General features: G+C 44.1%; 1 protein-coding gene across 7 annotated transcripts in view; it reads right to left on the bottom strand.

Annotated features, from left to right (window-relative positions):
• Nucleotides 1–727: 727 nt before the first annotated feature.
• The window catches only part of ZCCHC14 (zinc finger CCHC-type containing 14), a 77,866-nt gene continuing 66,140 nt past the window's right edge, over nucleotides 728–12,453 (bottom strand). For 2 of the 7 annotated variants that reach the window (XM_036440671.2, XM_036440678.2), the window contains 6 exons: nucleotides 11,440–11,719; nucleotides 9,710–9,801; nucleotides 9,233–9,360; nucleotides 7,663–7,803; nucleotides 6,111–7,580; nucleotides 1,993–4,769 (listed from right to left, as the gene is read on the bottom strand). In XM_036440671.2, coding sequence (XP_036296564.1) covers nucleotides 4,714–4,769; nucleotides 6,111–7,580; nucleotides 7,663–7,803; nucleotides 9,233–9,360; nucleotides 9,710–9,801; nucleotides 11,440–11,719 — 2,167 coding nt within the window. In that variant the 3' untranslated portion in view covers nucleotides 1,993–4,713. Of the gene's footprint in view, nucleotides 1,425–1,992; nucleotides 4,770–6,110; nucleotides 7,581–7,662; nucleotides 7,804–9,232; nucleotides 9,361–9,709; nucleotides 9,802–11,439; nucleotides 11,720–12,453 lie in introns of those variants that run through there. The other 5 variants (XR_006741838.1, XM_036440673.2, XR_004988475.2 and 2 more) reach the window with 5 other exon arrangements.

The following is a 12,453-nucleotide window of genomic DNA, read 5'->3' as shown; positions in this document are numbered from 1 at the left end:
AAGGTATAGAGTATGTGTGTGTGCAGTCGAGATGGGAGCCGCATCAGGTAAAGACATAATGCAAACACCAGCCATGTAGTGGCTGGTGTTACTCGTTTGGAAAACCAGACCTGGACCCAACTCAAGTTCAAATAGGCACTGCAATGTCTGTGGAAGAGTACAGGAAGCAGTTGAGGAAATACCCTGCTTCCCTGAGTTTCTTGTTCAGATGTGCATGTTCCGCATCTCCCGAAGAGCAAGCGCTCCACATTGGGCTGCCAGCTGTGTCATTTACTTACCGAACAGTAGCCTGAAAAAAACCAAGAGGCCTTATGGACCTTTATGGTGAAAAGGCACCAGAATTCTCCCTCTAGTGCTTGGCGCTGCTCATGACAAAAATAGTCCTAGGCACACTCACTGCCAACCTCTCAAATCCAGAGGACAGAGCTTACGATGGTAGGGTACATTCACCATGCATTTGGGAATGTTTAAAGAAGCTTAGATCTATTAACACATTGATTGTTATGAAACCTTTATACCCCAGTCAAGAATTCACATTTCTGTCCATACCAAAGACATTTGTTAAAAACCTAGGAACCTTGACAGAAAACAGGTTTAAGACAGTATTCCTTTTGTAAAGCTGGGAAGGCAGAAAAGGACTGACTCCCTAGTTTAGAGATCAAGAATTGTGAATTATAGGAAAAGATGTGTGCTTCATATTTGAGGCAAAGACCCAATAAAATGAAAGTTTTTATTTTCATTTTTTTAATTTTCAGTACATTAAATTTACTCATAAAAACATTCTAAAAATGTACAATTTTTCTTTTAACAAAGTATAATAAAACATAAAAACCCCAAAAACAATACTTGACATTTACAATTCAAAATCAAATTAGCAGAATATTAAATATTTACAAAACTATATTTTTAAAAAATATTTATAAAGTTACATGCAATTTTGTAGAACTGACAAAAGAATGGCTCAAAAATGGGAGACTTTTCCTTCATTCCTAAAAAGAAAATATGTTCAATAGAAGCTGTGAAGATTCTTAAGTATACGAGGTCTTCAGTTTCAGTACCAAAGCCTTTGTCTTTGTGCATGTAAAAACTTACCCATGTGAGGGGCTTGTTACAATACCCGACCGGCACGCCCCTCCCTCCACTAACAGTGTAGTAACATTGTCCTTTGGCCTCAACCAGCACAGTATTTAGTTTTGTGAATGTTGATTAGAGATACTTTCTTTCATAACATTGGGACTTGTCAATAATTGGGCCTCTTCAGAACGCATGGCTTTTAAGTGTCACCTGACTCATTCTTTGGGAGTCATCTGTACTTTGGAAAGGATGGCCAATGGGATCAGGTTCCACAGGCCCATCTGAGATGGGGGGTCATGGTTTCCCTTATAACCTTTAAGACTCTTCAGTGGGTAATACCATCACTAAAACTAGCAAGGCATCAAATCATGAGAGGAGGAGTGACAAAATGATAGGGAGTGAAGAGGGGAGGGTGCAACCCAATTTCTGCTTGTCAAGTGTTCACTAGAGACTGGAGTGAGTGAGTGAGTGCAAGCCTCAGCCAGCCTGTGCTCAAACAGGGAACACGTTACAGCTGTGTGTCGTCAGGCAAAGTTACTACCACTGCTACTGTGCCTCCATACATAGAGTGTAGTGTAAACTAACTATGTTGACTTCTTGTGATAAAGGATTTATAGAATTCTAAATATAGTGAATTAAAATACTCAACCTACAAACTACTGTATTAACAAGCTGACTCCTGTAATCTTTTGGAGATTATATAGATGATGCTGGTTTTTTTAAATACCCAATCACACCGGCTTTCAAAAAATAAATTTTCTTTTTTTTAGAAGTGCTAGCTCCCATTTCCTCAGTGCTCTTTAACAATTGGGAGTTTTAATGTTAAAACATTTTCCTATTTTCAGTATGACCATGAAACAAAAATTAGAAAATAAGGTAGAAAATTGACAGTTTTGCTAAAAAAAAAAAAAAAAAAAAAAAAAAAAAGATGAAATAGTTGTTTCATCCCAACATTGTATTCTACTTTGATCTGTACATTCTACTTTCCCCATTCTTGAAGATAAAAATGGGGTTAGAAACTTTAATATATGACAGACTACATAAAGCAAAGTGGCTGGTGCCACACCTACCTGGTTGCCACAGCACTTGGAAACAGCCACAATTTCAGGAAAACGACTAAGTAGTTGAAAGGATCAGTCTGATCTGTGTTTCTAACGTGAGGACATCTTCTGAGGAAATGCAAAATGCTCTTTTAGGCCTACTGGCTTTGGTTGCTTTCGGAGAGAAACTCATCAGAGATAATGCTGCTAGCAAATATTCCCAAGGCCAAGTATGCAATTCACTTGGGAAGAGATCTGCTGGATCAGCAGCTTTGTGGCTTGTGTATCTCATATCTACATTTTACAATTCTCAACGTGGAATGACCTCATTGGAAATGTCACACCACACACATAGTTTCAAAGAAACAGAATTTTTCTAAGACCTTTGATGACTGGAACACAGCCACACAATGTCTGAACTTATTTACCTTAATTTGAAAGTCATACTTCAAAGTTTGTTTTAATTTTTTGTTGTATTTAATGCTAATCTCTAATATTTACCAAAATAGTTATAAGGGTGACAAAAGACACTTTCATTTCCAATACTGACCATTAAAACAAAGAAACCTAAATATGACTTTTTTTCTTTTGTTATGAGTCAGTTTTCCACAATTTCACTGTTGAAATAGGATTTATTTAAAATATTTCTTTGTTTAAAAAACCAAAAAATTTAAAAGTTTGGCTTTCAGCACATATCCAGGCCACTGTAATGGCCTTCAGAAATATTAAAATCGTAAACATCAATGAACACTCTAAGTCTTCCTTTAACATAACATGACAAGTTCCAGTCTAATATTCTTTAAGGCAAAGTTGTGTCAGTTCTCATTATTTTGACATTTTTGTAGTGTTTATAATTTAAGAGATCAATGTAACATTCCCCCCAAAAACTTGTAAGCATCAGCTTTGCTTAAAAACTGTATGTAATAATACTGTGTACCAGGAAGAGATATAAGAATACAGAGGTCTGTCAATTCTGCATTGCATAGAAATAAAACTCTACTAAAATAAAACTCTAAAAAATTCTACTAAAAGCCTTCCATAAAAAAAATGTAACAACTTTCTGCTTTAGTTTCCAGGAAGCCAGGAAACTGATCTCAAAATTTGAAACTTCCTATCACAATGCCTCAAATTCTAGAGTATTCTTTCTATTTACATCAATTTTGTTTGAGGCTGATTGTCCCATTTTAAGAATGTTCTGAATATTACATTTTCTCTTTTTAAATAAATATTCAACTGCAAAAATCCCTGGGTAAGGCCTTCCCGATTAATATTTTAATACTGAAGGCGTTAGCATTTAAAATAATATTTGAGCAGAAAATTCCCTTTAGACTTGAAGATTTAAGTTCCTAAATTTCAGATCAGAAAGCTCTCATTGCAATAGGGTGAAATTGAGAACTGTGTGGTGAGGACTTTATTTCCCATCTCAATAAAACTAGACTTTTGCAATCCTGTAGCTCTGTCCTGTTGGTGTGGTCTCTTTTAGAGTCTTATCTTTTTCTATTGTAGCCTTCCAGGTTTTCAACAGAACTAATAATACAAAATAAGTCAACAGAAGAAAATTTCAAATCTTTTGCTCATAAATTACAGGACTATATTGTTGAAATGTGTGTCTCAAGTGTGAATCTGTTAACAGTAAGCCTTCGGAAGGCTATGTGAGGTTTTAGACTTGAAAACTGCTAAGGATAGATAGCATCTGTTAGAGACAACTCACAAAGGCCATGCTGTTACCGTGTGTCTGCAAGAGCTCCTTTGTAGTGGAAGATGACAGGCGTCAAAGCTATGGAAAGACCGATAAAGAAGATATTCTCAAAGCTTTGACAGGGATTTTCTGGGACTTGGACCCTTAGAAATTAAGTTGTTGCAAGTAACTATTTCTACTTAATAATGTAGTTTAAATTTATTTGCAGAAAAAATTAAAAACCTGAAACTGCTACAAAGTGTTTTACGGAGGGAAGTAAATACTAAGATCTCTGTGTGTACAAAGTGACTAGCCTGCTGGTGCCAACTCTTTAAAGACAGATTCTCTGAATATCTTGCACTGACTACTCTCAGGGAGTTTGTCTCCAGAACGGCAGAGATTGACATCAGTTTACATTCTTCTGTAGTGCAATCCCTAAAAAAAGCCCAGAAATTAGTGCCTAACCACTTTAGGAACAAAACAAAAGTGACATTTTCCCTCACCCAGGGGTGTCAAGAGTCCGACTGGTGGAACTCCACTTGGAGAACTCCAACCTTCAGTTCTCGATTCCGATCTCGCGTAGCTGCCCTGGAATTACGTGTGAGCCTAGAAGGACCAATGACAGCAATGCTCTTCCAGAGACGGGAGGCCTCTGCATTGCCATCAAGGGTGGAGGTGGCCAATTTCACCTGCTGTGGAGATACCCACTAGGCAAGTCCTGACATCAAGCTCCAATCTAGGATTTTGGCAATAAAACTGAGTTTGATGCACTCCTATGCTAGGTTTTCTATCCAGTCTAATAAAGTAAAGCACCTTTGGATTAAAGATATTAAGCTCAACAGCAACTAGACTTCTCAGTTTTGTATTTAATTTTCCTTATGTCTCCATGGCTTAATAGTGTTCTGTTGCCAGAGAAAAATATCAATCTGTGGAGTCCAGACTTTCTGCTGGAGGGGCATATTTCAACCTAAAAGTACCTAGAGAGAGGGAAAAAAAGAGATCAAATTTGAATCACTGTAGAATTACTACAAACAGCTGATCTGTCCAAAGTTATTTCCAGAGTCACTGGTCAAAATTCAGGTGCTGGGAATCTAGACCACCTGTTCTAACCACTGCCAACCCCCCCCTCCCACCCCACAACTGATGCAAATTTACTAGTTTTCCAAGAATCAGACAAAGGGTGAAATGACTTAAGTTGCCAATCTATTCCTTGATTCTTTTTAGGAGTGCTTTTTCTGGGACTCAACAGCACATTGCTGGTTGGCCACCCAGCATGCATCTCTTGGGACATGTGTCCTCTGGGGACGGGCCCCTGCTCTGGGCTCGCGGCATCAGGACAAGCAGCACAATCTCTATCAGCAGGGGTTGCCATAGCCCGATTGCCACACCTGCCACCAGACCAGCTGTGTCTGAGCTGTTTGTCTCTAGGTCAGCAGGCGCCCACTGGCCCGAAAGGCTGGTGACCACTGGTTTAAGGAAACCTTTGCGGCAGCAGTCGCCAACCGGTAGTCCGTGAGGTCTGGAAGGTTGGTGACTGCTGCTCTAGATGACTAAGATACACAGGCAGGTCTGGAAATTACAGGTTTAGAGCAACCCTCATACCTACAGAGATCAAGTGACTTTTTAAGTCTGCACAGTGAGTAGTCACAGAGATGGGACCAATTTTCCCAATGCCTGGTTTAATCATCTTTCCAAAACCAACAGCAAGAACAAATCCACTGTCATAAATACATCAACCATACATTTGGATTTGACTAAAGGAGACAAAAGAGAGTGAATGGGAGAAAAGGGGGAAAGCAGAAGATGGCAGAGCAGTGAGGATGATATCACACACGCACATACACACGCCAACAGCCCTGGCACCCTGGGAGGAGAGCAGAAGTGGGGATACCGATGTCCACCCGCAGCGTTTGAACTTGTGCTGTATGCCCTAGGCTTTCGGCTAAAGATTGGGGGGTGGCATTAAACTGCTGATACTTGCTTCCCAGTCACATGGCAAGAAATAAGAAACCAAGGAGCCATCAGGCCAGAGCCCCTCTCCACTGCCAGCTCAACATGCTCTAGAATGAGAAGTATGATGACATCATGGAGACACTTAGAACCAAAATAACCCACCTTCTGGGGGCTTTAGAACCTACCAAGAATTTCATGCTTTTGCAAAGAGCATTTAAAAATTACTTTTTGCTTTAAAAGAAGCAAGTTTACTATTATTTCCATAAACAGTAAGCCTTTGCCTGCACCTCTCTGGGCAGCGCTGCACTGCTAGCCAGTGTAGCCCGTCTGCCTCCGGAGCTTCACCGGCCGTGGCCCGCCTTTACCTTGCCGATTGAAGTCCATGGACGGCTGCTTGCAGTCCTGAGCGCGGTGACCGGTGGCCCCACAGTTGTAACATGAGAGATTGCCGCTCTTTTTGTGACTGGAACCATTGCTACTGCCCACCAAGCCCTGGGCCTGGTACACACCAGCTGCCCCTGCCATGAAGCTCTGCATCGGGGGGACGGTGAATGTGGACTGGCCGCCCAGCACGGGCTCGGCAGGCACACTGCTGCCATATGGTGAGTGCACAACCGGGAAGGCGCTGTTGCCGTACTGCTGGGTGCCCACGTAGCCGCTGCCACACACAGGGCTGAAGGGCAGGAAGGGGAAGGGGAAGACAGATGGCCCCGAGAACGGGTGCTGGAAATAGTTGGCGTAGCTGACAGTCAGGCCACCGGAGCCACAGCTCCCGCTGCATCCACAGGATGTGCACACGACACAGCCTGGTGGCGGGCCGGGGGAGGGCTGAGGGGGTGCCGACGGCTGCTGATGGTGGTGGTGGTGGTGATGGTTCTGAGCAGAGGCAGGAATGTTCCCAGGGGAGCCGCTGCCACTGCTGCTGCTGCTGCTGCTGTAGAAACTGCTTTCAGGGACAGAGGAGAGCGCAGGGCTGGAGCTGGGGGCCGGGCAGCTGGGCACAGAGGCCATGTTTGGGAAGGACGGGGAAGGGTGGCTATTGGAGGAGGCAGTGTTGCTGTTCGCACAGAAGCTGCCCTGCAGGGGGCCCACAGGCACACTGCTCATTGCAGAGAAGGCAGCTTTGGTGTTGGCTGTATACAGAGCAGTCCGGGGGTTTATTATTGCAGGGGGCACACTGATCTGCACGTTATTAGAACAGGAAGTCTGTCCAGAAATGACAGAATCTGCAGGGACAGATGAAGACACCAGAAGTTTGATTGGTGGCCGAGCCACGTGGAAGACCGTGCTGGATGTTCCCACGGCAGCAGTGCTGGTCTCCACCACCAGGGCCGGCTGCTGGGCCGGCTTCATCACCCGGTCCAGGGCAGACGCATGGACAACTTTGGTTCGGGGACCAAAGGAGACGGTGGGTGACCCGGAGCTGCTCTCGGCAAGTCCAGAGAGGACCTGCATGGGCTGATGGGGGGCAGACGTGGGCAACACTTCCATCATGGCATTGCTAAAACTCTTGTCCACTTTGATTCCACTTCTTGGTCCAGAGACTTTATTCCTTTCTTCTAGAGACAGCAGTGAGTGCATAGAAGACGAGAGGAGCTTCATGTCCGCGCCGCCCCTCTCTGATTTGTGCACGGAATTCAGCATTCTGATGGGTGCAATGTGCGAGGCTGCAGTCATCATCTGTGGAGGCAGGGGGTGGTGGCCTGAAGGGTTGGAGCCCGCCTCATTCTGCACAGGGAGAACCTGGGCCGTGGGTCTGGCAGAACTCGGAGTGAAATGACTCAGTAGCAGGACAGGCTTCTCCTTGTCAGAGCCCTCCGTGTGCATCTCCACACCTAGATGGAAACAGAGAGGTCAGCACGGCCCCACAGCCCCGGGCAGAGGCAGCACCGCGCCAGCCATGCTGGGCATCCTTACGCCTGTCATTCTCCTCAGCGCTGTCTGAGCTCTCTTCCCGGGCCTGCACCCCCATCGGGCTGGGGGAAGAGCTGGAGCACTCTGAGGAGCTGCCTTCCCGGGCCGTCTGGTGAGGGGGCTGCTCCACTTCCACCCGCAGCACTGTGGAGAAGGGACAGGTGAGAGTCCAGAGGTGGCACCCAAATCCACGCGTCACAGAACTCCAACAGGGGTCCTTGCACCCACCGCCGTGCAAACCTATCGCACACTGGTTTCTTTCATCAATCCCAAGAAGGTAGGTATGGGTATTTCCATATTCAACAGGGCTGCCAGAACACACAGTTCTTAGAGAACAAACCGCCCAAGGTCACGGCGAGTTATGTGGCAGATGCAAACACAGCGATGCTCTCAGCCAGATGCTCTAATGCCTCCCTCTCCTCAAACACCAGAGAATGAGAACAAAGGGTTCCCAAACCAGCATGGTGCTGCAAAAGGAGTCATCCACCTTTTCCAAAAGGAGTCATGAGTCATCTCACCCCGTTTCATGAGGTTGAGGGACACAGACCGTTTTAGTTAAATAACCACCTAGAAGATACTCTGCACTTTTTCCGTCCTCATTTTCTATTACTCTTGATATTTCTACTGGTGTGGCTTGATTGGTTGGAGCGTTGTTCCGTACACTGAAAGGCTATGGGTTCGATTCCCAGTCAGGGCACATACCCAGGTTTTGGATTTAATTCCTAGTCGAGGCACATTTGGGAGCAACCAACTGATATTTCTCTCTCTCTCCTTCCCCCTCTGTGAAAACTGATGAAAGCATGTCCTTGGGTGAGGATTAAAAGAAAAAAAAGAAAGAAAACAACAGAGCAACTTATACAGGGGTCCTCAACCTTTCTCTGAGGAGAGGGAGAGGCAGGAGGAAGAGGGGGAATAGTGGCTAAAAAAATCAGATCAATGAAGCTTCAAGTCCCCGGAGCAGAAAGGGGTAGTTAAGCATGGAGGAGACGTTCAAAGGGAACCTTTGAGGCAATGACTTACACATGACCTCTGTGCTCCACCTAGGGCCGTGGTCGGCAAACTGCGACTCGTGAGGCACATGCAGCTCTTTGGCCCAGTGAGTGTGGCTCTTCCACAAAAATACTACGGCCTGGGCGAGTCTATTTTGAAGAAGTGGTGTTAGAAGAAGTTTAAGTTTAAAAAAATGTGCTCTCAAAAGAAATTTCAATCGTTGTACTGTTGATATTTGGCTCTGTTGACTAATGAGTTTGCCGACCACTGACCTAGGGGAAGAGAGAGGTTTTCATTTATTTTGTATAATTCCTATTCTTTCCTTCTCAGTGTAATAGTTTCTGGAACGAATTCTTTAGCCCAAACAACTTTAGGCAATTCACCAGTATCCAGCTTCTAAGAAAATGACCCATCTAATTTCCTATAAATCACTATTTATAATTTTAGCAAAAGCTAAAATTATAAATAGTAATTGTAAATACTAAAAGCTATATATGGCAGAAGGGTGTATTATGAGGTCTAACGATTATCAAAAGGCACAGACTGCATTCCATGTGTCATTGCTGACCCGGCTCTCACCCACCTGCAGTGTGGGGGCTTCGGACATTCTGCACGGGCCCTACGTGGCTCGTGGGGGGCACCCGGGCCACTCCACTGCTGGTGACCGGGGGTGGGGCTGAGGGGTTCAGGCACCGTTTCTCTGACTTCTCCCTGTTATAGGAAAGCATGCAAACAAGCAAGTTTTAAATTCTGCTGAAAAACCCTCTCATGTTTCACCAACTCTGCATAAGTGCATATATTCTACACAAAGGTGACTTTCATTAAAATAACCCCAGGGTGGAAGATATCACATTCTAACTAGTCAGATTCCCTAGAAGGACCTTTCCTAGCAAAACTTTCCTAGGGCCACATTCATAGAATTTTAAAAGCATTAACATGTGCTAAGCAATCAAAAGTGATCCAATCACTAATGTGTAACAAAGCTCTAAGTCCTAGCATCTGTTCAGCAGGTCAGAAGCTAAAATAACAGACAATTTACATTTCACAACGTCACACTTACTTCTCCAGCTCCAGTTGAGTCTTGAGTTTTTTCTTTGCTCCCATGGTAAGGGATTCAAATTTATTTAGATCTTCTTCCGTAAGGCTCAGAAACTTCCATAGAAGAAATAAATTACAAAATTATTGAGAATTAGGATTCTGAAAACAAAGAACTTTGATTCCATTTCTAGGACATGCAAACAGACCAAAGAGTGGATAACAAAAGACTTGGAAAAACTAAAACATTTACTTGCTCAATGTTTTGGAATCCATAGTTCAAAATACAAGACTATCATTTTGCGTCTATAAGGGCACCAGGCACCTCACAAGGGCTTGGTGAAGACCCATGCTGTGTAGGAGGTGATGACAGAGATGCAATCTGTGGAAGTGCCCCCTTCCTCGCTGGGACACCCTCCTCAAACGCAAGCATTTATCCTCCTGAAGACAGGAGGACAGTTTCTTTTAACAGCACTTTTTTTCTTGATATCTGGGATAACAGTAACTTTGTTGGGCAGCGAGTGATCCAGAAGAGCAGAGGTCATCAGAACTAACCCGGCCTTACACCAAGCAGACAAATGATGTTCTGGCTCTCAAGACAGTCCATGACATGATTTGTGAGTGTAGCCATTTTAACTTATATGTTAAAATGTCTAGAGCTGATCATGACCAGTGTTAGTAAAATCTATTGTTTCTAAGATCTACCAATCCTAAACTGAAACCATTACAAATATACTTAAAATTTATTTTTTATTGCCGAGACCGGTTTGGCTCAATGGATAGAGCGTCGGCTTGGGGACTGAAGGGCCTGGGTTCGATTCCGGTCAAGGGCATATACCTTGGTTGTGGGCATATCCCCAATAGGGAGTGTGCAAGAGGCAGCTGATCGATGACTCTCTCTCATCGATGTTTCTAACTCTCTATCTCTCTCTCTTCCTCTCTGTACAAAATCAATAAAATATATTTTAAAAAAATTATTTTTTATTATGCAGTAAAACTGGATTTCTAAATTCAATTGCAGAGTTTTAGACAAATGAAATTTTCCCTAGATAAAAGCCACCAAATCATTTTATCCAACAGGGGGAGCTCACAGTTCAGATATCGCATATAGGTCTAATTTAGTTTTATCATCGATACCAAGACTTAAGAAATTTCAGGATTTAAAAGTGAAATAATGCTCATCTGAACTTTCTATTGTAAAAAATAATTTCTATGTAGCACTGCTTGATATTAGTATCCATCTATTCCTTTAGCTATTTGACCCTAAATCAAGCCAGATCATCAGAGAGCCACTTACTGGGACCTAAGTGTTTGGGCCCCTTGAACTGAGCATCAGCACATGCACAGGCCTATAAGGAAGGACGAACAAGATGGGGAGTGGTGGATGTGGGCACCAAAATTCACAATTTCTGCCGATTGCAGGACTGATGGAGACACAATGTCCTTCTCATCATATAGAGTACCAAATTTGTAAAGATCCCAAACTACCTAAAAAAACCCTGTTTATTTGCAACCAATCCTATTCTAGCTTTTGCTTCAGTGGCAGGCAACCTTTAAGTTCTAATCCACTGCCACCCTCCTGGGAGCATGCAGGACTTAGGGCATGCCTCTGTAGGTGTTAAATTCAGGGCATTATGATTTCCACAACACATACAGTTAAGAAACCCAACTGACTTCCTCTAGGAATGAAGTCAGAAGAAAAGTTACCTGGGAAAACAAGCAAATTCTACATTGCCTGCTTAGTAGCCAGCATACCTTCTCCATTGTAAGCTGTTTGAAGACGGGATAGTATTTGTGCAAACGCAGTTTCCTCAGCCAATCTAAAATCCCATTTTGCTCCTGGGTCTGAGGGGTCTGCAGACTGGAAGGCATTAGGATGGTAGGCGAGGTGTCCATCTGGGTGCGGTAGGCCAGCGCCGAGCCCCCGCCCCCCGTGTGGGAGCAGTGGGGTAAGGCAGCCGCGCCAGCTGAGTGCTGTATGTGGTGCTGGGCACCACTCTGAGAGGACGGGATGCCGGCTACTCCACACACAGGCCTGCGAGAACAGAGGACATGTGGTTTCAGAAGACCGCAGCCTTACTGTTAGAGGCATGCACAGCCAGCTTCTCCATCCCGGATGCATCTGCAGTCCCATCCGCTGCTCACCGCAGATCCCTTTCTGCCCCATCACTCCACCCCACTGAAGTCTGACGTCTGTAGGCACGTATGTGTACATGCACATATATGTATCTATTTGTATGATGTTTAAGAACATGTGTACATATGCGTTTGTACGTACATGTTTAAGAGTATGTATGTATGTGTGCACATATATGTGTATGTGCATATGTGTCACAACTTGACTAGTTTGTTACTTTTATGATTTGTGACAATCATAAATTAAAACTGACTCCTAAATCTTACTCAAATTAACCTTAAAAAAAAAATCCTAGAAGCTGGAAGGAACTTTCTGCCCTTGGCCCCACATGGATTGACTATGTGCTCATTACATACCAGGCTGAGTGCTACGCAGTAAAGAAGAAAGTCAGCGCTTTCTAAGACCTCTTCATCTGCCTAGTCCTTCACACAACTGTGCGCGTGTGCGCATGCTCTGTGGTATCAGCACATTAAAAATATCAGCTGTCAGAAAGGCAGACGGCCTTTCTGTCACCTGAGCACTCCTACCATCGCTGTCCGGCTCCCGAGAACGGAGGCCCCCACAGCAGCACTCTGGCATCAGGCCACTCGCCTGCTGGGAGCCTGTATAAATGAAGGTTCTCAGAAATCCTG

Source organism: Pipistrellus kuhlii, unplaced genomic scaffold (assembly GCF_014108245.1).
Source record: "Pipistrellus kuhlii isolate mPipKuh1 unplaced genomic scaffold, mPipKuh1.p scaffold_m20_p_17, whole genome shotgun sequence".
In the NCBI taxonomy this organism is placed as follows: Eukaryota; Metazoa; Chordata; class Mammalia; order Chiroptera; family Vespertilionidae; genus Pipistrellus; species Pipistrellus kuhlii.
The sequence above is the reverse complement of the archived record's forward strand: the minus strand, read 5'-3'. Positions and strand labels throughout refer to the sequence as shown.